The sequence below is a fragment of the Pocillopora verrucosa genome, chromosome 1, assembly GCF_036669915.1.
Source record: "Pocillopora verrucosa isolate sample1 chromosome 1, ASM3666991v2, whole genome shotgun sequence".
In the NCBI taxonomy this organism is placed as follows: domain Eukaryota; kingdom Metazoa; phylum Cnidaria; class Anthozoa; order Scleractinia; family Pocilloporidae; genus Pocillopora; species Pocillopora verrucosa.
Window position 1 is genome coordinate 15747150 of NC_089312.1, and position 23667 is coordinate 15770816.

At 37.7% G+C, this 23667-nt stretch overlaps 2 protein-coding genes across 2 annotated transcripts in view; one reads left to right on the plus strand and one right to left on the minus strand.

Moving 5' to 3' along the window:
- LOC131789306 (myoferlin) overlaps positions 1-861 on the plus strand; it is a 52445-nt gene extending 51584 nt beyond the window's left edge. Inside the window, exon 61 of the mRNA XM_059106397.2 lies at positions 253-861. Within this exon, the coding sequence (XP_058962380.2) occupies positions 253-285 (33 nt within the window). The 3' untranslated portion in view covers positions 286-861. The remainder of the gene's footprint in view (positions 1-252) is intronic.
- LOC131789307 (RRP12-like protein) overlaps positions 618-23667 on the minus strand; it is a 27080-nt gene continuing 4030 nt past the window's right edge. The window contains exons 2-41 of the mRNA XM_059106398.2: positions 23454-23483; positions 23150-23203; positions 22280-22356; positions 21455-21560; positions 20804-20920; positions 20153-20276; positions 19709-19785; positions 18842-18895; positions 18610-18708; positions 18106-18197; positions 17681-17792; positions 16503-16603; positions 15692-15770; positions 15329-15364; positions 14762-14862; positions 14000-14041; positions 13152-13276; positions 12796-12860; positions 12374-12424; positions 12122-12230; positions 11203-11351; positions 10542-10609; positions 9906-9999; positions 9389-9547; positions 8660-8737; positions 8188-8296; positions 7913-8020; positions 7713-7816; positions 7271-7324; positions 6966-7057; positions 6317-6434; positions 5563-5609; positions 4860-4926; positions 4545-4662; positions 3698-3835; positions 3530-3561; positions 2718-2787; positions 2586-2644; positions 1768-1850; positions 618-1170 (exon numbers count right to left, since the gene is read on the minus strand). Coding sequence (XP_058962381.2) covers positions 1077-1170; positions 1768-1850; positions 2586-2644; positions 2718-2787; positions 3530-3561; positions 3698-3835; positions 4545-4662; positions 4860-4926; positions 5563-5609; positions 6317-6434; positions 6966-7057; positions 7271-7324; positions 7713-7816; positions 7913-8020; positions 8188-8296; positions 8660-8737; positions 9389-9547; positions 9906-9999; positions 10542-10609; positions 11203-11351; positions 12122-12230; positions 12374-12424; positions 12796-12860; positions 13152-13276; positions 14000-14041; positions 14762-14862; positions 15329-15364; positions 15692-15770; positions 16503-16603; positions 17681-17792; positions 18106-18197; positions 18610-18708; positions 18842-18895; positions 19709-19785; positions 20153-20276; positions 20804-20920; positions 21455-21560; positions 22280-22356; positions 23150-23203; positions 23454-23483 — 3492 coding nt within the window. The 3' untranslated portion in view covers positions 618-1076. The remainder of the gene's footprint in view (positions 1171-1767; positions 1851-2585; positions 2645-2717; positions 2788-3529; positions 3562-3697; positions 3836-4544; positions 4663-4859; positions 4927-5562; positions 5610-6316; positions 6435-6965; positions 7058-7270; positions 7325-7712; positions 7817-7912; positions 8021-8187; positions 8297-8659; positions 8738-9388; positions 9548-9905; positions 10000-10541; positions 10610-11202; positions 11352-12121; positions 12231-12373; positions 12425-12795; positions 12861-13151; positions 13277-13999; positions 14042-14761; positions 14863-15328; positions 15365-15691; positions 15771-16502; positions 16604-17680; positions 17793-18105; positions 18198-18609; positions 18709-18841; positions 18896-19708; positions 19786-20152; positions 20277-20803; positions 20921-21454; positions 21561-22279; positions 22357-23149; positions 23204-23453; positions 23484-23667) is intronic.

Consider the following 23667-nt stretch of genomic DNA (forward strand, 5'->3'; position numbering starts at 1 on the left):
CATGATTCAGGGGTGACATTGTGGAGATAAATTATATGCTTGTTACTCTTGGCAGTCAAAGGGTAAACAAAGGCCGATTTTGAACCGATTGGGTTAGCTTGATCTTTTCTGTATGCCTGTGAGACGTTTAACTCCGATTTTGTTGGTTGTATCAATCATAATGACGAAGAAGCGCTCTTCGAGAGTTTAAGTGTTTCCGCATCGTCACCATGTTTTAAAACAAAACTAACACATATATGGTTCACCTTTTAGGGATACACCATGAAGAAAATGCTAAATGCGTAAAAAGGCTGAAAGTTCAGTTGGTCAATTCTTGGAAATAAAAGTTGAAAGATCAAGCTCGGCCCTGCGTTTACACGGCTTCATATTGGAAACAATCAGGGACTGATTGCGCAGAGTAAAGGAAAGCTTTGTTACTAGTCAGCAAATAAAGTTGTGCATCCACAAGATTTCAAGGCTGCATTTAGGCTAAATAATACAGATTAGGTTTTGAATTTCTCAGTTTTTAGTACCTAGCCAAAAGAGGTGATGTATCCGTTCTAAGGAATGTAGTTCAAAATTTGGTGATTTAGTCAAATAGTTTATTGTGGTTACTCTTTTAATACCGACAATGTAGATAGCTAAAGTGTTTTTCGATTTATTAGTTCAATCAAACTAAAGTGAACATATTTCCAATAATCCCGACTAAAATAGTGAAGGGGGCAGGAATCAGTTTTCAGCCCCCTTTTCTATCACCATCTTTTTTTGTCGGGTCCTTCGTATTGCGCTTATTAAACAATTCTCACTGGTAAGTACCTTACCATTCTTGTTCATACAACAGCGTGGCCCCCTACCTTAAAGTAGAGGGAGCTTCTATTTTGCTTCACTCGGCAAAAATGAGAAGTTCATTTTCCATAAAGCTTTACGAGTTAAAATCATAAATAAATGGGGAGTTTGGGGGAGATTTCTAGGATAGTTCTTCAGCTGCAAAGAGAATAAAATGGATATTTCCCAAATGTGTCTCGTTCGATGATTCACCCAATCACCCACCACCCACAGAGGCATTTGACGGCTCATGGCGTTGTGTGAATTTTATGTCATCTTTTCCCTTTCTTTTGCCTGACGTTCGCTGCTCCGCGTTTCGTAGCTCGTACCAGGCCCTTAAACTGGCCCGTCATTTTCTTTTGTTTCCTGTGACAAAGATCAATCAATTGATATATTAACGACAAAAGCCTTCGATAAAGAGCCATGGGATGACATAGTGGCTGTCACAATCAAAGTGACAAGAAAGATCGTGATAAAGCATCCAAGGTAAAGCAGAGAGTCGAAAAGAGAAACGCCACAGTCGCCTATCAATATGCTTCATAATTCCTCAAGACATTTCCTATTTCTTTACCAGTGAATGTACCTTGGTCCCTAGCGTTTGACAAAAACTTTGCAAAAACGCAAGAGAACAATTATTTTGTTGAAAAGATGTGACACACTATGGCAAGATCAGATTAGAAAGTACATTGGTTTAACAAGCGTTGCACACACCATATTTGCGAAAAGGGGAACGCGACTTGTAGAACACACGATTCATTTTGCGATGAACGAGACGCGTCTTGAGAGGAAAGAGACCCTCCTCACGAAAAGTATGACAAGCAAAAACTACTTCTGGGAAGTGAGTTGCGATAGCTTTTTTTTCACAATAGAGAGGCGAAGAAGGAGAGGAACCGGGAAATTTCAGGATCCCTCAGCCTCGCTGCAATCAAATAATATAAATATTTGAGGCAGGTCAGCACTTACCTCTTGTTGAGCATATTTAATTGGAGAGGCACATAAGCGAACGGATCTGGTTTTCCTTTCTTCTTCACATCACCGCCGGCTTTCTATCGAGTTAATGAAAAGAATTTCTCAGAAAAAGGAGAGATTCAATCCTGGCTTCTTTGTAACATAGTTCAGTACACGAACAGTTTCGTTATAGCACCAAAGAATAATAGTCTCTGTCGCAGCCACCGTTTGGTCTCGCAAAAGTCCCTCTTTTGACAAAGCTGCATAACAGACTAGAGAAAGGCGCTCAAACAAAATCAAGCGGTCGACAAAATGTCAGGTATTTGCCAGTTATATGCAGTTCTTAAAAGTGGCGATCGAAACGAAAGATCAACATTGAGAAGAAAAGTAATATTGTACCAAATTTTCCATTTTGATTTATCTACACATCTGTCAATGAGTGAAAAAGGAAGTTAACTTTACGAAAAGTGAGAGACCGCAACAGGAAGCATTAAGCCTAACACTGAAGAAGAAATTGGAGAACACAATCAATAAGGCGATGACTTGATCATTTAATGAAACCATCGGCCAATCCGCCAATCAACCAGTCAGTCTTTTGATCATATTAATCCCTTAATCAATCAATCAATCAATCAATCAATCAATCAATCAATCAGTCAATCAATCAATCAATCAATCAATCAATCGATGGATCAATTAGTTGGTCAACAAGTAAATTGCTCGGTCTATCGGAGAGTCAGGCGGTCCCTCAGTTAGTCAATAAGACAGTACGTGTCGGATCAGTAAGGAGGACAGGAGGGTAATGAGAGACAGTTAACAAAACTAACCCATACCTTCGCTTTGTACTCAGCTCCAAACGCCTTATCACTCTTTTCACGTCTCGAAGGAACCTCTGTTAGATAAACTTAAGGTAGTTAATTCTACGTCATAACAACAGAGCAGATGCCAACGAAAAAAAAACAAACCTTCAACGAGCGCATCATCTTCATTACTACCACCAAAAGATTTCCGCTTCTTTTTCCCTGGGAATGGATCCTTGAAGAAATGTGGAAAAATTTTATATGAATTAATCTTTAACTAGTGACAACTCTTCATAGCAAAATAATAATAATAATAATAATAATAATAATAATAATGATAATAATATCAATAACAATAATAATAAGACATCGGTTCGTGCGTCTTTTAAGGCAGTTCTGTAACACCCGTACAAAAAGTCAGTGTATTGAATCATTTGTTACACAACTTCTGGTATTTAACAGAAAGTAATCCTTTTGTTGATAGAAACTCTTATTATAGAATAAATGGTTGTTATTTTATCATGAACGGAAATGGTTATGTATTCTATCAAGAACATAGATGGTTGCTTCTTTTTCTAGCCAAGTTACCCTTTCCACTTGTGGGTTTTCTTGCAGGTGGCCGCTTAAACGAAATAGTACATTAAGTTACAAAATGTGCACAACTACGCCTGTCAGTAATAGTAAAACTATATCTCCTATTGAAAATGAAATGAAAAAAAGAGCTACTGAGGTTACAGCCATGAACTACTTTCCCAGCCTTGTTAGGTCTCGTCAGCGAGGCATGGCTCATTTGTGGCTCACTTTTTATTTCTTCGTATTGATTTACATATTTTCGGGGGGGAGGGGTGGGTCAGCGGTGGCGGCTGCGTCAATACTACTGACCCCGTAGTGCGCATTGTGCGACTTCAGTGTATGTTTTGCTCATTTCTTATCATAGGCTCAGCCCACAAGTGTATCAGCAATACAACACGGCTTACCTCTTCCATATCCTCCACGGGGTCCTCCGTACCTGTCAAAAATGATAACATAATCACAGTTACAAATACGCAGACGGATAACACGCTAACGAAGGGCAGTTTGAATAAGCAGTCTTACACATCAACAACTACAATATAATTCCTGAAGTCGTATCACAGGACATGTACCTGATTTTCTCTTACGCTTGGATCCAGGCTCGTGTTGTTCCTCCTCGTCCTCGTTATCTTGGATGATGAGCTTTCCATCGGAAGAAACCTGGAAATCATCTGTTGCTTTACGTTTGGTAGGCTTTTTTGGATCCGTTGCTTGGGACGAACAAAAATATGAAGTCAATGGAGGACTTTAAATTCATTCATCTTGATGGATTCAGACGTTCTCTCGTATAACACTTCTGAGATCCATTGTTAGCAAAGAGTGTCTTCAGATACAGCAGTTTCAACTATGCATTCTTGAGCTACATTTTCTACCAAACATTCACAGAGGAAAACATCTTCCAACTGTTGCCATGACAGTATCGTCCGCAAAACGATCTTGAGCTAGTTCATGTAGCTATGGATTCTCAGTAAGTCTTTTTTTCTCTCTCTTTTTGGCCGCAAAAAAGTTGAAATCATGTATGGCGCAAAACTCTTCTGTCATCAAATGTTCCATGACATTGTAAGGATTGAAACAGTATCAGCCTAACAGAGTAACTTATCTAACTGTTCATGCATGCTCCTATTTTTCCTGTGGTTTTTTTCTGTGGCATTATCGTTAACTAAGTGATTTTGAACCGCTATGAATTTTATTATTTTTCGCTTATTATAAGCAAGCAATATTCCCTTCAAAGCTAACATTTTACTTAAGCGCAAAAACGTACCTAAGCATCCTGGATAACGCTATCAAAGGGATAAATTGCTATACAACGGATAAGCGTTTACAAACGTACTGCGCTAACCTCCGGATACAGATTTATCCACTGGATAGCATTATCCAGCCTTCGAACAACTGGGGCCTGGATGCTAGGAAATGTCTTACCCACAACCCTCTGCACCACTCCCGGGTCAAGAAAATCCACAGGCTCTTCTTCAGTTCCCTCTCGGATCCAGGCTTTTGGACCTTTCACACGTTCACCGGCTTGACCTGTTTTGGCAGCCTGCGAGTCGATTAAAAAGTTTCAAAATTCTGTTAATTATTATTTCCACGGCATTTCCCTATGCTCAACAAGAACAAATATCATCTTTCTTAATTCAGGTTCCTACAAAGATCAGACACTCATCAGTAGTAAAACATCCCTAATATCAACTTGAAACAAATGTGGAGTTGAAGCATGTTTGGAACGGGTGTTGATACCTGTTTCTTTTTCTTCATACCAGGTCTCTCCTCCTCTTCATCTTCTCCAAACATAAGATCTTCATAACTAAAAGTAAACGTTGCACTGACGTGAACTCTAAGTAGGTGGTACGAGACAAACTAAATCGGATAGTGCGATCCACGAGCTACGATCGCGGCGTAGAACAGACCACAGTCGCTTTGAGACTTTTCTCATCAACTGAATGATTGAACGTTTTCCTGAACGCAAACTGTTCACTGAATAGTGTAATGTTAAACGAACTTCACTGGAACCTTCGATCAAACAACACCTACGAAAACAGAAAAGTGTCCCCTGTCCGTTCAAAGCAGCGATTAGATACAAAGGATAGAGGAACTTCTTTTCAGTATGAACAAGTTTGTATATAGCCTTTAAGAGAGGTGCTCTTGGAACAGAGGTATATCATATCAGAGGGCCCTCCAGAATTTCCTCCTCGAATCATTAAGGCGAAAAAAAAGTTATGACAAAAAAGGATTAAAAAAAGGTTTCTTTCGTTTTACGCCGAACTCAGAGCGTTCCCAAATATACAAGCAATATTAGTACAACTGGTGTATAAAAGTTCGATAAATGTAAATCGATGATAACCTAAATGCAATCCCTTTGTGCAGTGGGAATGGTGATGCAATGGCGTTGTTTACTCAAGCTACTTTTGGGACTTGCGCCTCCGCTATATCAAAAACCAACCTTTCAAGTTGTGGCGATTCTTGATCGAATCCTTCTTTGTCCTCGTGCTGGAGAGATTGAATTAAGTCGAATTACGTTACAAACAAGACTCAAAGCTGGAAACGAAGGTACCCAATTACAGATTCTACAACTTTTCAAAACGTATTGAGTCTCTAATGCGTTATCACCATAGAGCTACAGTGCAAAGAACAGGGAACAACTTTAAGTTTAAAATTTGAATTCGATATTCCTGTTGGTATATTGCTCTTTTCCATGTAAATTGAAGGTAGCATAATACACACGCATACAAATCTATATTATATTAACAGATAGCAGCATTTTTAATGATAACACGACCGAGTGAGGTCCAATTATACAAGCGATTAACAATGTCAGACGACCTCGTAGTAGGATGTATACACATAAAAGAGGTGAATATATGAAAATGATATATATGGACTGCGGTTTAAGAAATAAATATGAAAGTGATATTCGCAGTAATGAAAACTACTTGAGCGGTAGTGAAAAAAAAGGCGTGAAAAAAAAATTCAGGCCTGTACGGGGCCTGTACAGGGATTTTAACCCAGGACCATTGCGTTGCCGGTGCAGCGCTCTACCAACTGAGATAACAAGTCAACTGGGAAATGTTCTCTACGTAGTGTTCATTACTGCCAAGATTGCTTTCATATTCAGTATACACATAATTGGACATAAAGTCCTGTAACCAATCAGTCAAAATTATGACAAAATTTGAACCAACTCTAGCAATACTAACGGATTTTCTGTCTCTCCTTGCCGCCATTTTCTGCCTTTTTAGTCTCTGAGTTGTCTTGTAAGTGTTGTGAACTAATTTTTGATGTTCTTCAGGGGTACACTTGTAGATTGTTTGGTATCTAAAAAACAGAGCAATCACAATAAAATCCGACGTTCGTCATTCATAATTTTTTTCAAAAATAATTTCAAATCATAATATTTCCCGAGCAACGTTAATATACAACGATTCACTAAATTTAAGTTCTAATTGGGTACCATTCTCCCACCAAAACGTATCTTTTGGGGGTTTGATGAACGAGAGGTACACGTCACTGTATTAGGCGTATACTCTCCAGCGATGGAAAATAGACCATGCAGTTCTTCCCAAAACTGGCCGTTAAAACAAAGAAACGAAATAAAATTTAATTCATGTTCAAGTTTTGATTCGAGTTTTAAGAAATTCTGCAAAATCTACATTTCCTTCACAAGTATACCGATATCAAGGTCAAACCATCATTTCAAGAATCTTTGGGTGTGTGTGTTGGCTATACTCAACATTTTTCTGAGGTAGCAGGAAAGTAATCAATATAAACAAAACGAGGAAATAACATTACGATTTTAATAAAGGAATCCAACTGAAATATAAAAGGCTCAGATTTACTACTACTGACCCAAACTTCCTGAGGAGACGTTCGAACAGAACTTTGATATTGAAGCGAAAGCGCCGACGGGCATCGTCGTTCCAGGCTACCAGACCACCAATCTACAAAAAAAAAGTCCAAACAACATCTCCTAAAAGGGAGTTTCAACAGCACTTGGTCCTTTAATGAATTATCTGATGCGAGACGCCACAATGATTCAACTCTCAGCAGTTTGAAGTACAGCTTTCCCTTCGCAAATAACGACATTTACTACTGTAACTACGAGTTTCACAGAAATATCTTTTAAATTAATGGATCTTCATTTTTTCACTTACGAGTTCCTGGAGATAGGGAAGCAAGTCCTGTTGGTTCATAACAGATATGATAACCTGTGGAAAAAATAAACGATTGTCAAACTTAGAGGTTTCAATTGAGAATTGTAGTAGCAAGAGGACAGTGTAAAGTAACGGGAGGATATTCTCCACGTCTAAAAAACAAATACACTTGCAGCTCAGGCTTTGGAAATTTAGCCAAAGAATTCTGCATTTCAAACGATTATAGTCATTATTTCGATGAGTTTTAGTTTAAAAATCCTGCAATCTCTTTGTTACGCGAAACGTGAGTCAAAGTATCAAGATGTGAGCGACTTGACCTTAAGTACGGTGCACGATGCGACAGTAATTTCGCGGTGAGTGGAGCATGTCACTTGCATCGCTTAAGGGATGAAAAAGTAAGCTTCCCGACTGCGTATCACCCTAAATATTAAGGAAACCTTACCTTGAAGAAGCCTAGACATGACTTGATCACCTCCCTAGCAGTGGATCGCAGACAAACTAAAATACCTTGTATAAGTTTCTCTAGCAAAGCACTGGGAACATCGTCTGAAAATTGAAAGCGTAAACACAACGTTAACCATTCAATAAACGTAAGGCGCTGCTTAACTCGAAATGTGCTTTTGATGCTGGTCTAATACTCACGTCGAAACTCGTACACAACCTTAGACAGGGATATGATAGTGGCACTTATCATGTGCGGTGAGCCCGCGATGCCCGCAACCACCAACTCCAGAAAAGAGATCAAACATTCTAAAACAAAATAAGAGATATAAAATAGTAACAAGTGAATTCAACAGAACAACTAACCTGTAAAATAAAAACACTCAAACCTCTGAAGAATGAATTAACTGTATCCGAAAAAAAAACGTCACAAGGCGTTTTCAGAAATGTTGTTATTATTTCAGAGATTTCCTCACCTTGTCTTGTCTTGCCCGACGAACGGAAGTTGGCGTTGCAGCATTCGATCAGTAAAGTCAAGGCCGATGTGCGAGCTTTAACAGCAACTTCTCTGGAACAAAGTATCACCTTGAACAAGACAACGAACAGTTGCGTCTTACAGTCGAAAATTAATTGAAAATTGTCCGTACAGTTAAAAACTTCTAACCTTGTCTCATTGAGTGTCATTAAACCAAGAACAATGTGATCAAAAAAGCCAATCAGAAGAAAGAAAACTGAATGTCACCAGGAGGAAATGAGAACTGAAAGAAAAAAAAAACTGCTCGAAGAACGGGTAGGCGCAAGTTATCGACTTGCTATCGCTTACTGTTTGATTTTTTATTAGAGGTTTGGGTGACTTTCCTAGACCAACCAATTAAACAAAACCAATGTAATCTGAGTTGCGTTGGATGTACCCTTGAAAATCACTCTTTGAGGAAGTTGCTGACTTACCTCAGGAATTATGGCTTGAACAAACTCTGCAGGGTCTTCCACCTTTTTAACTATATGAGCAAGGCAGTGCAAACGGGGCTAAAAAGGAGAAGAGAAACAGAATTAAAATACCTTCTTCGCCAAATCTAGACTCGTGTTAAAATCAAATGCTTTAACGTAAAAGAAAAGGATCAGAAAATTTTTACCGAAATCATTACGCGCAGCATTTACGTGGCCCATAAACCCTTCACACCCTAACCTCAGCATGCATATTCTCCATACTGTTCTCTATACAGTTCCTTAAGTGCAGACAAGGAGAATTTGTATAACAATCAAGAGCTTCCATAGAAAGTGATCATTTCCTTTTCTCCGAAGACCTTAAAGTTTGATTCGGCCATAAGACTGTAAGGAGAAATTGGCAGCTGGTCACTCATGGTGTGAAGGGTTCATGCAGGAGTTTGCACTGCATGTAAATTGTAGTACTCCATGAACAGATGTTGATTCATCGCAGGTAGCCCTTCACCAGCTCCTCAAGTTTCTACAAGGCAAACGTGTTCCTCGCCTTCCCCCCCCCTCTTTCCACCTCCCCCCCGCAAGAAAAAAGGGGAGTAATCCTCTTTCTTTTTATATCCAAGTCGTCATCTTCATACCATGACAAAGAGTATTGTACGTTTATAAATTATAGTTCAAATCCCCTACAGGAGACTCAGAATTTCTCATAGGTTAGCTCTTCATCTCAACAGTACTCACAGTTTTAGAAGCTGAACTTGACGCCGCTAATGTCTTTAAAAGAATTTCTTGAAGTTCGCTAAGATGTGAAACGACGAACTCTTGGCTGCTCTCAGATTCAGCGCCACAAATCTGTTCCAATACGCGATAAGCCTTCTTCTGCTGCGTAATATCTGTGGCCTTGAATATAAACAGCACGCGGAAGGTTATGCATGACTATTACTTCGTGTCGTATGGTTTTATTTACCTCTAACTAGAATGCTTTAGAGCTATTATAGTATTATTTCGAGTTAATCTTCTTAATCCTTGCCCTCTATGAAGATAGATTGCAAGGCACAAAAAAACAAGAAAGCCAAAAAAAAAAAACAACACACACATGCAAACGAAAACCATAACTTCGGTGTAGTTATTAAATCGCGTACTTTGCTATAACATGCCTTTATTAGAAATTTGCGAAAATCTTGAAAAGTTTTTTTTGTTACACGAACAAAACAAGCTCAAAGTGTTCACACTGGACACTTCATTCTCTTGTATTCACCTGTAACCATGGCGACGCCAAATCATAGAGCTTCTTTATATTTTGCCCATCCACATAGGGCACCATCGCGATAACTAAGTCCATCATCAAATGCCTGAAAAAGAAAAATGAAAATTACTTATTATTTTAATTTAAATGTACACTTCCTCAAGTTTTTGCATCATACATGTAAGTAGAGTACATCTACCGTAGATCGTTGTCATTTACACGTACGGTGTAACTGACAGCAATCGACTGGTACATGTCTATGCTAACAGTCTATTCTATTCAAAGGTAAAAAGAGAAGAGAACCTATGTTTAAAGTGCTTTGGCTTGTGTCTGAGTTAAGGATTCTGTTTTCATTATCATTATTATAATTTTTAGCAGCTAACATTTCTATTCCATCCTGCGTCATAACTGGTCTCTCTATGATGAGGGGCAAACCAGTTGGCACACCTCCCTTTAGTAGGTAGTCGACACAATAAATAGCGATCTAGTAATTTACATCTAAGTTACTTCAAATTCCCCTCTCTCTTCTCCCTAACAATGTTGCAAGAAAATTAGGGACCACTTTGTTAACACCAGGCAACATTGAAATGGAGGAGAGAGGGTGACAAATAAGAGTTATGGAAAAAAAGTTCAAATAATATCTAGTACCGTGATTTTCCGTTGCTTTTACCGTCGGTTAACTTTTCAAGACCCTTGGAGAAGAACGTGGCCACGAGCTAGAAGAAGGTATAGGACAAGTTTTAAGTAACAGGATTTTATTATGGCTCGTCCGAACATTAAATGTGTTTATGTAATTCTAGGGAAGAGAATGTTCATTTGGGTCTTATGTCATAAGTTGTGAATTTATTTTAAAATTTCACCGAGCAACGTTTCTTGTCTTTCGAGCAAAATTTTGCATGCACCTTAGCCCGCGCAACGAGAAACGCGATAATTTGTGAAAACACTCTTTACCAGGCTTTTCCTTGTGTACAAGTTTAGGGAAAACAAAGGGCTGGTTAATAAAACAGTAGGATGGAATTATTTCAAAAACCCTACTTATGAGGAAAATTCGAATTCCATTGATTGTTAAAAACTACGGCCCAAATTAGACCTTGTTTCAATAATCGACCCAAGCGTCTTGTCGCATGATTCCTTTTGCTTTTTTGCCAATTTGCTATCAATGAATTCGTCTTTTCCTTCTCTATCCAGAGCATTGACAGTGCAAGAGTAACTCGCAATTTTTTTTTATCACAAGGAACACGAACTTTGTCTTATCCTCCCTTGTGATGCGGTTTGGCAAATGGAGTAGCATAGAAGGCAAGTTACTAACTTTGTGATCTGTTATGCTCAGGTAAACTCTGACTGTCTCTAGTATTGCCAGTTTATCAGCATCCCCTTCATTGTCTTCCGCAGTGTACAAGTTAAACAGGATTGGAAGGTAGTTCTTTGAGTATTGGGATAACTCCTTTTTGCTTGCATCTGACAGTTTCAGCAAAAAGAAAGTATGATTAGCGATTTGTTACCTTTGCATAACAAAGTTGATGTAGGGTCTGCATCAGATAAAGAATGACTCATGTGGTTATCATAGCTGATCCCACAGTGACAAGGAGTATCAACATTCCTCAAAGATGAAATACTAGCCCCTAGCCCTCCCCCTTCCCCACTATTTTGTCGTGATTCCTGCCACTATTCAATGGTACCCATTAAACCCATGTGTGACAGCTGCGCCGGTCCAGCTTAAGAACACAACACAATGTCCTTCCTAAGATCTAACCCTTTTTGATCAGCAGCTCAACGCAATTTACATTGGGCCACAGGGTCTCACGGGAAAAAATCCATACAAAACAAATATAACGATAGGGTAAAACAAAACGGGAACAACAAAAAACTCATATAACCTAGCCCAGGTTGTTTACAGGCTGGAAAACCCTATCCACTGGATAAATCTCTATTCGATCGAAAAGTTACTAAGCATTTAAAACTCCTATCCGCTGGATTAGCAATGTATATGCTTTTTAAACAACCGAGCCCTGCTATTCGCCTCAAAACAAGGTAACATATGTCGTTACTTTCTTGTATGTCGCTTTTCGTGCGAAGCGACTGGTTTCCGAGGGGCACGTCTCGTTTTAAAATACGTGAGAATGCCTTTACCTCCGAGGGGCTGAAATTTCAACACGATATCTTCTCATTGTACATCTACACATCTAAGATATGATAAAAAAAACCAGAATTTCAAGTGATGGCCTTACCATCCGACACCTTGGAAATAAGCAGCCTCAAAGCTTGGCACACTGTTGAACGTAAGTCTGCTCTCTCTGTAAGGGCCGTGCCCAATATTCGAGCGACAGACTTGAACGACTGCAAAGGAAATTGATTTCGAAAGATTTAGCTGTATTAAAAATCTTATATTCGTTCGATCAGTAACGTGTAAATATTAATGGCATGGTTTCCTATCACGAATGACTTCAGTAAAAAAATCTGAGTAGAAATATGAACTCTACCAGGCATATGTCGGTCGGTCGAGTGCAAAATCCTGGTAAAAGAGCCCATATCTGAAAAAAAGATATACATGTATCATTATCAGGTTATCCCACAAGTACAAACTAAAGCGGTTCATTACATATTAAGTAAGCAGCACAAAATACTCGTTTTTAAATAAACTTTGTCTTCAAATATTCCTCAGTTTTCCTTTTACCCACTTTTGTTTCCTTTTGATATTTTTAGGGACGATTCAATTTTTTTCTGCATATTTTTTATACAATAAAGAAAAAAAAAATGCCAATAGTCTTGCCGCAAGCGCGGAACAAGGAATGTTGATTTTACACGATGAGATCAGGTAGGAACATTTACATGCTTAAACGAGCACAATGAAAGGAGTCCTTAAGAGTAGCCAATACGTCACTTTTTTGGTTTATATTTTTACCTGTAGTTGCAAAGTGTCATATACTTTACTCTCGAGTAGTTTCCCTGCTTCCTTGAGGGTTGCAGCTAAAAGGAAAAAATTATACACGTGAATCTCTCTTAAAGGAAACTCCTCTGTTAGGAGAAGTAGGACGCCAATCACTCTTACGGGTTTAACGGTTAACAAGTGGAAGCAGTAACGTAAACGTCTGGATTGGACTCTTTGGAAGTCGCCATAAGTATTATTCAGGTTTTCGGAAAGAATAAATGCGTATAAAATCAAGGAGGTCCTGCTTGTTCCTGTACTGTCAGAGTGCTGTACTTATTTCAAAAGCAGTACGGCGGGTGTTTTACGACATATGTAAGAAGCTGTCATACCTTTGGCTCTCAGATCAGCTGACAGTGGCAGCAACACTTCAAAGAAGTACTTTAACTCGGTGTCTTTGATGTTATCTTTCAAAACAGGCAGAAGCCAGCTGCGTGGAAAGTTGCAAGGTCCACCTCTGGAACATGAAAGTAAAAATAATGTCTAATGTCAATGCTGAAATAAATCAATTGCAAGGAGTGGACGATGAGAGCTGAGAGAATTGCTATCCATCTGTTTCTCATTCTTTAAGTTTGGAGGGACAGCTTCGGGCGAAGAGGTATGGACGATATTAGATTAGAACTAGACAAAATATTTCATTCCCTTTCCTTTTCTCATGATGCGTTCGCTTTTCCCCACGCTCATCCAGCAGGACCGTAAGAGAACAAACAGCCTCAAAGTTTAGAGGAGAATGGATAACACAAAAACGGTTCATGAACATGCACAAAGTAAGCCAGACACACGGTGGGCTCTTAAGGCGCGGGCGCAGGCGTAGGCGCAGCGAAGAATGAGAGCCAATACAGAAAAACTGAATCCCATAAAGAGAGAGTAAAAAATTGCTCATTTTCATCTCGTTACCTCTAGGTTTAGCTCCCACAGTGAGATAAAAAACCGTTCGGAAACATGAAAATCTATAATGTAGTGAGCTTTTCTAAAATCACTGAACATTTTTTCACATTCGGGCAAATAGTTCTCCATCAATGACATTCAAAATTTGTATTCAGAGCTACTTCACTTTGTTGAATAAGATATGACTGTCAACTTGAGAAACAATACATTGTGGTTCATGTACATCTATTTAAGAATGGGATATATTGTTTTAACATGTGTTCAGCTGTAAATATCTTTAGTCTCTCCTTACATTTCCTTGTCGAGTTGAAGAGGCACAGCTTCTAAAACAACCCTGAAACAGAACAAGTAACCGTAAGACTACTCAAACGTATCTTGAACAATTGCCTCATCAAGCTTACAAAGTGCATAGTAACTATATGCAGTGTGCCAAGACGATAAGATTAATGTGAAAGCTGAAAACCTTGTGACTTTTAATTGCCCTTTCACCATGCAGAACTCTTATTACAATAGTGATACAGTGTTCAGCTGCAGTATTTTCAATATACCTCGATAGAGCAATTTTCTTGTGTAGAAAGAAATCTGACACTAATGAATGAAGGGGGTAAGTTTCTAAAAAACCTGTGGTGCTGCGTCGGTGGGAGAGTATAACAAGTGATTTGGTATTAACAACTCAGTTGATAATACCAAATTACCTTGTTAATCCGAGCCTACTTTGATTTTGCCTTCCTTGGTACGTGATTGGTCCAAAAACTCCGCCACTTTCCCGACCAATCAAGCCTAAAACCAATCCCAACTCGGTCACCCGCGTTTTCCGGCGATTCAATCACTTTACAGGTTTCAACTTTGCTTTCACTTCTTATTGGCTCTTGAGATATTTTTCCTTTCCTCTGATTGGCTCTTGCGATTACTTTGGTTTAGGTTTTCCGACACTCAAACGAAATAGGCTCAATCACTAAAAATTCTTATAACCAATCTTCTAGCTCAGCAGCCAGCAGGGAAGGTTACTAAACAGATCTCTGAAACACTACGAGTTGTGGTTTTACCACTGTACCTTGGTCCCATTTTCTGTATAGCCATGCCGACGGCTCGGTCCAACTTGTTGACATAAGGGAATTGATGTGTGCCACGCAAGTCACAGAGGGAAACTAGAAGCTTTAAGAAAAGAACATACACCATTTAAAATGGGTTGCATGATAACGCTGCCCTCTTGCAAGAAGCAATTGCCACGGGCCAGTAACTTATGCCTTTTGACAACGTGAGCGAATTTGCTGTCATAAAATTTCTAAAGCTGAGCACCCTGGTTTTCTGGGACAAGGGCCTTCAGCCAAGTTGTTATTTCTCGAAGAATTAAAAAAAAGAAACAAAGAAGAAACAAAAATTCATGAGTACAGTAGTACATCAGAAACTAATGATGACTGTGATGGATTTTCACTCATAAGCATGACAAGAATAGAAAAATACAGATGACTCCCCACAACTCAAACTTCCCAGGTACACGTAGTACATTAAATGGCTACAGTTCCTACGAGTTGAATCATTGTAAGTAAAATCACAATGAAAATGATTCGAAACAAAATCAGTTACACGCACTGGCAAGCGACTGGTTTAAATAGCTCACCTTTCTTAGTAATTTTGGGCAATGGTTCCCTAGGACCTGTTGAAAAGATGAGACTCAGTTGTTTGTACTTCGTATAGGGATGTTTAAATTGATAACAGAGAAGGCCTGTAGCATTAGAGTTTTGTGTAGAGGTAAATAAAACAAGTTAGACAAACAAACAAATAAACTTCTTTCTGACGAAGGCCAAACGCTCGAAAAGTCAGCTTTGAAAATCTATCGGTGGCCATTATACATTATCAAATCAGTTGCTAAAACCAATATTATCTTTTATACTCCCCCACCGACGCAGCCACACAGTTTCTGTAGAAACTTAACCCCTTTAAACATATTAACAGGCAGACAAACTCAGAAGGAAAAATTCACCTCGAATGAGACTCTGATAACCTCTAAAATCACAGACCATGATCCTTGGTAACGATATTGAAGACCTGACTCTATGCATCTAGAGAAAGATAAAGCATTTCATTACGATGCTCTGGCTAACGACAGTGTATTGCCTCTTTAAATGAAGTGGCTAACCCCCAGTTTGTTTAATACAAGAAATCAGATATTAGAGACTACCAAGGAAACTAACAATTCTTAATGCCCACTTATTAATTCTGTTTTGCCTACTATGTTTCTAAATTGGGGCGCTTTTCAATTGAGTGTCATAAAACCCAAAACCAGAGTAATCAAAAGATCTTTAAGAGCCAATGAGAACTCAATGTCACACCAACCAAACTGCACAAAGCACGGAAAAACACACGTGACCAAGTCGCGATTGTTTAGTTTTGCATCTGATTGGTCGAGAGAGTGGCGTGAGTTTTGTAGGCCAATCACAGAGAGAAGTAAAGCAACATCAATTCAATCCCAGAATACTTTCGACACTCAATTGAAAAATGCTCTGTGATGTGGAAAAATAATTTCTGGTCTTCTTTGTTAGTGACAGTAAGAAAGACCTGTCATATGTGGTAGTGACCATAATCCTCCAATTGCCAATTTTCGGTATACTAAATTCAAACTTGGCTCCGAGGCTTGGGGGACTAAAACAGAAATCATATTGAGATTGAGGGAAGAATAATTAATTTATTTTGCTTTATTTCCTCTAGCCTCAGAGCCATGTTAGAATTTTAATACATCAGAAATGGCCTATTGAATGTTATTACATGCTACACTGATATAGGATGACACTCACTTTATAATTTTATGTAACGGGGTAGTGCTCGCACCCGAAGATTTGGTGATCTCTGCACAGACTTCTTCAGCAACTGGAGCAAGACACTCTTGAAGTAAAATCTGCATATATAAGAAAGTGGATACTGTCACTTTCTAGTCCAAAACATCAGATAGCAAGAGCAGAAACTTCATCTCGAAATATACATACACGCCATTGATCCTTGTATAAAATAGTGGCTCAGAATTTAAGCTTTGAGATCTTTATCTTAAACTGCGCAGAAGTCTCTCTCAGTACCCCAAAATGATCCTCTGAGAGGCAAACTAATCAAAATTTTCATCTAGCCAGGTTTTGGTTTAGCGAGGGAAATGTGATTTTATCTTTACAGACTTCTCTAACGTTTGAGGGATAGGTTAAAACCTTGACCATATACGAACACTCAAAACGTGAAACGAATTATAAGAAACAGTTACATATTATTTGAACGAAAACTGAGAAATACTTTATCGTCGAATGAGAGTAAACAAGACGTACGGGCGCCAGTCTATTTAGCTAACTTCTCGATCGAATCCCATCATTCTACAATGATTTTAAATTCATAGAACAAAGTTTTCACGATCCCAGGTTGGAATCTTACATCATCCAGAAAAAAAGTGCATTAAGTTTATTGTTCACATCTTAAAAACTTTTGCAAACATATTTTACGAAATATATGTGGAATCATGAAAAGTCGTTTCAACGTTTCGTTGAAACGGCAGCCATCGCATCCTTTAGTTGTTGAGATTTGAAAATGTTGATTCGATGTTTTGGCGGTGGCATTTTGAAACAGGAAACTCCGAAACAGTGCAGAAAAAAGCAAGCTGACTGCGTTGAATAACGCACTCAAGACACAAGCTTTGACGCGCGAAGGTTTTGCATGTGCGTTGGCCATCTACCGCTGTACTGTATTTTCAAAAATTAATTTCTTCAATAATAGAAGTTTCACTTCCTTGAAATTTTCAGCACACACAGTTGTACAATCATGTACATGCACTAACTGGAACAATTACATGTACCAGTATTTTCGAGGTTATGGTCACCCATTTGGAGAAGGACCTCTAGCACCTAGGGTGCATACACCGTTTGGGAGGAAAACAATCTTTCTAAGATTACTCTAAAAGTGGCTGAAGAGAGACTCACATGTAGGTGGAAGTACTTACACTCATTGTGTCCTGTGCAGCTTTTGAGAGAACTCGTTGATCTGATAGAAAGTAACTCATCAACGAAGAAAAAAATCTAGGCAGATGGTTGTAGCAAAGAGTAGCATCTAATCTGCAAGGAAATACATAAAAAGGTTGATATACAATGTACAAGTACCAACTGTTACTGTATCTTGAAGCTCTGAATTGTTCCTCCCTCCCCTTTAGAAGCCCCTTTGGTTTGTTTTTTCTTTCATTTTTCCAGTAGTAAGAGCACGAAATTTAACAACTAGCTGTACACCGATGCTTTAACATCACAAATGCAAATTACACTATTGAATCTACATGTAATTAAGATAGCATTACCAGAACCATTTTCATGCATAATGAAAAGAGCTACAGTAAATCTTTTCCAAATTTACAGACCCTAAGGTTCACACTCATACCTTGCGAGGTTAACATAAGCCTTCTCTATAGTTGAAATCCAAGCTTGTGATGGATTGCTGTCATTGACACTAGGTTGGTAATCATATAGAGCCTGATACAAGAAATGCATGATGTTTTGAAAAATTAATGACTTACATTGCAAATTTTATTTGCTACTCAGTGCAGTTCTCAACTGAGTGTTGAGAGCCAAAACCAAAGTACAGTATGGCTATTCCAAAAAAGAAGTATGGCGTCATGATGAGAACTCAAACTGAGATGCTGGAAAATAGCATGTGACCTTGATCTCAATGGATTTTAGGTTTGCATACAGTTGGTTGACAAGGTGGTGCAAAGTTTTCAGTATAACAGGACAAAGTAACACAACTCTAATGCAAACCAGGTTTACTTTTGACACTAAGTTTTGAACACTACCTCAACAGTTCTTTCACCAAACAAATCCTTACTGTATTTATCGCTGAGTAAAATGTGCTTAAATTATAACAATTTGTACTCTTTCTTCTTACATTGATTAGCTGAGCATTAAGCTGCTTGCTCAGTGTTGTGGTGTCTGGGTTTGCACAGAGCAGCTTATAAATGGCTTGAAGAGAATTCACTGTCACCATCTGGAAAAAAAGAAACACACATCTTATTACATGAGCCAGAGGAGAAGCAGACAGAGTTTTTGAACTTTGAATTACTGCAACACAGTACTAACAGTGTAATGCAAGTACAAGTACAGCGTTCTATAAGACATACCACATTTCCTAATGTCATCAGCTTTAAAAGGCACTCACAAATGGTCTTCACATTCTTTGAAAAGAAGGAAAAAACATTTTAACCCTTTAAGTCCCACTAGTGACCAAGACAGAATTTCTCCTTACACTATCAGTATGATATCAAGCAGATAAGCAATGAGAATAACAAAAAAATATAAACAAGGGGATTATTGGTTGATCCAATTTCAAATTCTCCAAACTAACATCAAATGAATTGTATAGGAGACAGTAAGGAGAATCACTAATGGATTTTGGGAGTTAAAGGGTAAAAAAATTCAAATTATTAAGCTTGTTGCTAAAGATGGGTTCTGTACTATAAAAACAAAATAATAATTTCAATTCGTGCAATCTTTGTGCAGTTATATTTGAAGGTGCAGTACATGTACACATACTGTACATGTGTACTGCCCTTTAGTTTTTACTTAAATATAGGCGCACTCAGAGCAAAAGTCTTTGGATTCTAAATTTCATTCCCTGTGTTTGTATTGCTGTTTGGCTCTCCTTCCCCAAACCTGACAATACAACCTTGACTTTTATCAAATTTAATTTGCAGCTGGATTTGAAAATATTGAATATGAGGGAAAGAAGCACTACAAAATCAAATAAAAACTTCTAAAAACAAAGAAACTTGTCAAGGAGCCATAACTTTACTGAATAAAGCAACTTGTGTATTTTGCCATCAACTAATTCCTTAAAATAGCAATTAAGCCAATCACTGCACATTATGATCAAATTTTGTATTTTGTGCAAAATTTGAGAATGAAAATGAATTTTTATGAAACTTTAAATCTGAACCACTTAAAAAAATTCAGGAACATTACAATCTCTACAATTTAACTCTACAAACCTGTACAGGAAGAAAAGGGAGTATTTCCTTTAGAATACCAATGATGTGTAAAGTGGTGGCTGCACCTTGTGAAGACCCTATAAGGAGTGACCATACCAGAATAAAGAAATTGAATTGGGATACAATAAACTCAACAGGTTAAAACATTACTGCTTGAAGCAATGTTTTGCTTGATGCAACGTTCTTACATCAGTACCTGGACTTAACTGCGCTTTATTGTATAAGGTACAGACCATGCAGGTGACTGAACACAACATTTGATTTACAGTTTCAACAACTCTACATTTTTAAAACTCTGATGATAAAGACCTCCACTGAGGAAACTAAAATGTCAGTCCATTCCTGCTATAATAGTCTTTTTGCAATTTTCTCACACTAAGGCAATATCATGACATACAGTAATTGATAACTTAATCATCATGCCGTACAAGTAGATATGCATACCTCCATTTTCTTCGATTTGTTGAACACAGAATTTGGCTGTTGCCCCACAAGCAGGGTGATGTGTCATATCTCCTGGTGGCTTCTCTAACAGTACTTTAACTGCCTCCTGTGCTGCTTTTCGGACCTTCAGTACAAACAGATGGCTGGGAATTATCAAAAACCATGTATGAACAGGAATTTTATTCTTATAGTGTTATATTGGGAAAACAACTTCTGGCTACACTGTAATTAGTTTGTTCATCCACAACTTCAACAAATGTATTTTACAGGTACCAGGGTTAATTAACTGATATATTGGGAAGTAACAAGTTCACCCCTAACACCCTAACATCAGTGTGTATATTCTCTGTACTGTTCTCTATAATGTTTCCTTAAGTGCTGACCGGGAGAATTTGTTTAACAATCAAGAGCTTCTTTAGTTGCTGGTCATTTCCTTTATTCTTGAAACCTTAGTGAATGATTCTGGGGTGAGATTGTAAAAAGAAATTAGATGCAAGTCACTCTTGGGGTCAGAGAGATGATTGTTTCTGAGAGTCCCATATACATGTAGGACATGTCCAATAAGTTCTATGTTAACAACAGTTGACTCTCGTTTGCACTAAATGAAGGTGGTAAGGGGTTAATTCAGTCAACAATTTTCCTTTCCCTTACCTTTGGTTTATTATGAACCACAAAGCTCAATACTCCATTGTAGGTCGTTATTGTTGATGATTCTGACCAAACAGCCCCTTCCTGAACACTGAGTAATCTGCACAGACAGGCAAGCAGCTGGGACAGAAAACAGAAAAAATTCTCTTGCATCATTTCTAAGGATACATGTACATCCCCATGTTAAACTTCAAGTATACTGTAATTATTTAACAGTAGTAGCAAAACAATGTCTCATGATGAGACATGATGTGAAATTGCACTTTTCAATACATGAAAAAGGTTAGTACAATATTATACTGTATATACTATGTACATAAGCTCAAGGACTTTACTGCCTAGTCTGTAGCTGAATTTTGCAGGCCACTTCAGTTATAAAGTCAAGATGCCATCAAGAAGACAACAAACCATGACTGAAACCTACACTTGGTCCCAAGTCCCAAGAACAAAAAGGACATTTACCTCCTTCAAAATGTACACGTTACAAAAACCCTGTACATCATGATATTAATATATAATTATGATTAAATTACGTGGACACTGTTTCAGTCCTATTTGTAATGATGAAATGTAATGCAAGTGGTGTTGGGAACCTGAGTTTGTTCTACAAAGATATATTTTGCATTGAAAAGTGACACTGAACACTTTACTAACAGGTCTTAGAAGTCCTGGGGTTCCATCAGCAGCATGAGATGCCATTATCTTGACAAGAACTTGACAAGACTTGGAGAATTTTGATTGAAGAATAGCATCAGGGACACTGAAAAAAAAAATGAGAGAGTGAGAGAAAAAAAAAGAGATTTTGTTTTGAAATTTGCAAAGAAGTTTTGTCCTTCAACTTAATGAGACAATCATTTCTACTAATATCTATTGTTGATACATCTTGTTACATTTTGAACTGCCACAGATAAAAGCTTATGAAAACTTCAAATTAATAACAATATTTTTAATAATGAGGTCATGGGTTCAAATCCCGTACAAGCCTGAATTTTTTACCAGGCCTTCTTTTCACTACTGCTTAAGAAGTGTTCATAACTACGAAGATTGCTTTCATATTCACGTCTTTATCCGCAGTTCAAATATATGACTTTCATATATTCACAGCTGTTTATTCACCACTTCACGGGTTTATTTGGAACCAACACAGTGACCAGCTCCCAGTTGGCTTGCTAGCTCAGTTGGTAGAGCACTGCACCAGTATCACAGAGGTCATGGGTTCAAATCCCATACAGGCCTGAATTTTTTTCAGGCCTTATTTTCACTACTGCTTAAGTAGTGTTCATTACTGCGAAGATTGCTTTCATATTCACGTCTTTATTTGCAGTTCTAATATATGACCTTTATATATTCACAGCCCAATATTTTTAATAATATATTGCGAATAAAGTTATATGTCCCCAACTGGTTAATACCTATCAATAAATCAGTGTTTACCCTTTACGAGCATCATTCATTACATTCAATTACACAACTTTGTACCTTTTAATAACCAAACTCAACAAAAATGTTATTGCTACTATTGCTTCCATCTCATCAGCTGACTCTAAAGCAGTCATCTTCAAACAAAAAGGATGGAAAAAACATCAATACAGACATTCTGGGCCTTACTCTGTACTGATTGGATTTTTAACTCTGAGAAAACCAACAGTTACTGTTTAGTCTCAACATTTTTAATGATAAGATTTTCTTTGTATATTTAGGTGTTTGTTTGGAGAATTCGGTCATTACTTCATCTTTCTTCATAAGATTTTCTTTGTATATTTAGGTGTTTGTTTGGAGAATTCGGTCATTACTTCATCTTTGCCAGCTGGTCTGTTTTTGTTATTTTCATTTGGTCTTCAGAGACCATAAAATGAGCGAGTGACAAAACAATAGCATTAAACAGTAACCATGTGTGGATATTCTTCCTCTGTCACAAACAGTATAATATATGTGCAGAACTGTGAATGCGCTTGCAGACCAAAATTCAATATAAACTAAAATTTAATATAAAATTGCCCAATTACAAAGGAAATTTACACCAGTTTTTCCTCCACACTCCAGCAGACAGCAATAAGTCATTCATTGCATAACCTCATGACTTTAAAAGGGACATCTACTCCTTAAATATACACCATTTATCAGTATGCTTAACGTGAGACATTCTCAGAAGGCTGAATTGAATGCATAAGAACTTAAAGTTATTTTATTAAGTAATAACCTACACTGTAAACTAAGATCACCAACTGTGAAAGCAATGACCACTGCCATTATCACATTTTTGTATTCACAACTACGAACAACTTATAATTATTTTCTGTATGAGTTTTATCATAGCATGCATATCCAAAACTATAGAATTTAACATACCAGGGCAGCAAAATACTCCGTTTCAGATTCCTTGCCACCTTTTGATTTGATAACCTACAGAATTAAAAAATGGATTTAATTTTATATATCTGTTATGATACAGTTACCACTGACCACAGGTACACCAAAAATTCTCCTACAGTAAAAATTTACTCTATGCATATGACTGTCTCATTAGAGACCATGTTTTAAACCTTCATTGGGCAATGTTTGCCTTTACCATTCACAAATGCCTCAAATTTTAAAAATATATATATATATATTGTGTGAAAATAAAATAAAATAATTATTGCAAAAATCTCACCTCAGTGACTGCAGCCAAAACAGCACAAACCTGGAAGGAAAATTAATTCATCCATAAACTTTCTTGTATTGCTCATAACACACAAATCTGAACTTGCTTTTATGTAATAAGACAATCCAGACCTAAAAACAATCATGTGTCATGCACACACAAAGCATGCCTGTAATGCACACAGATGTTTAAAACTTTTCTTTTGTTAGGTATTCACTTCACC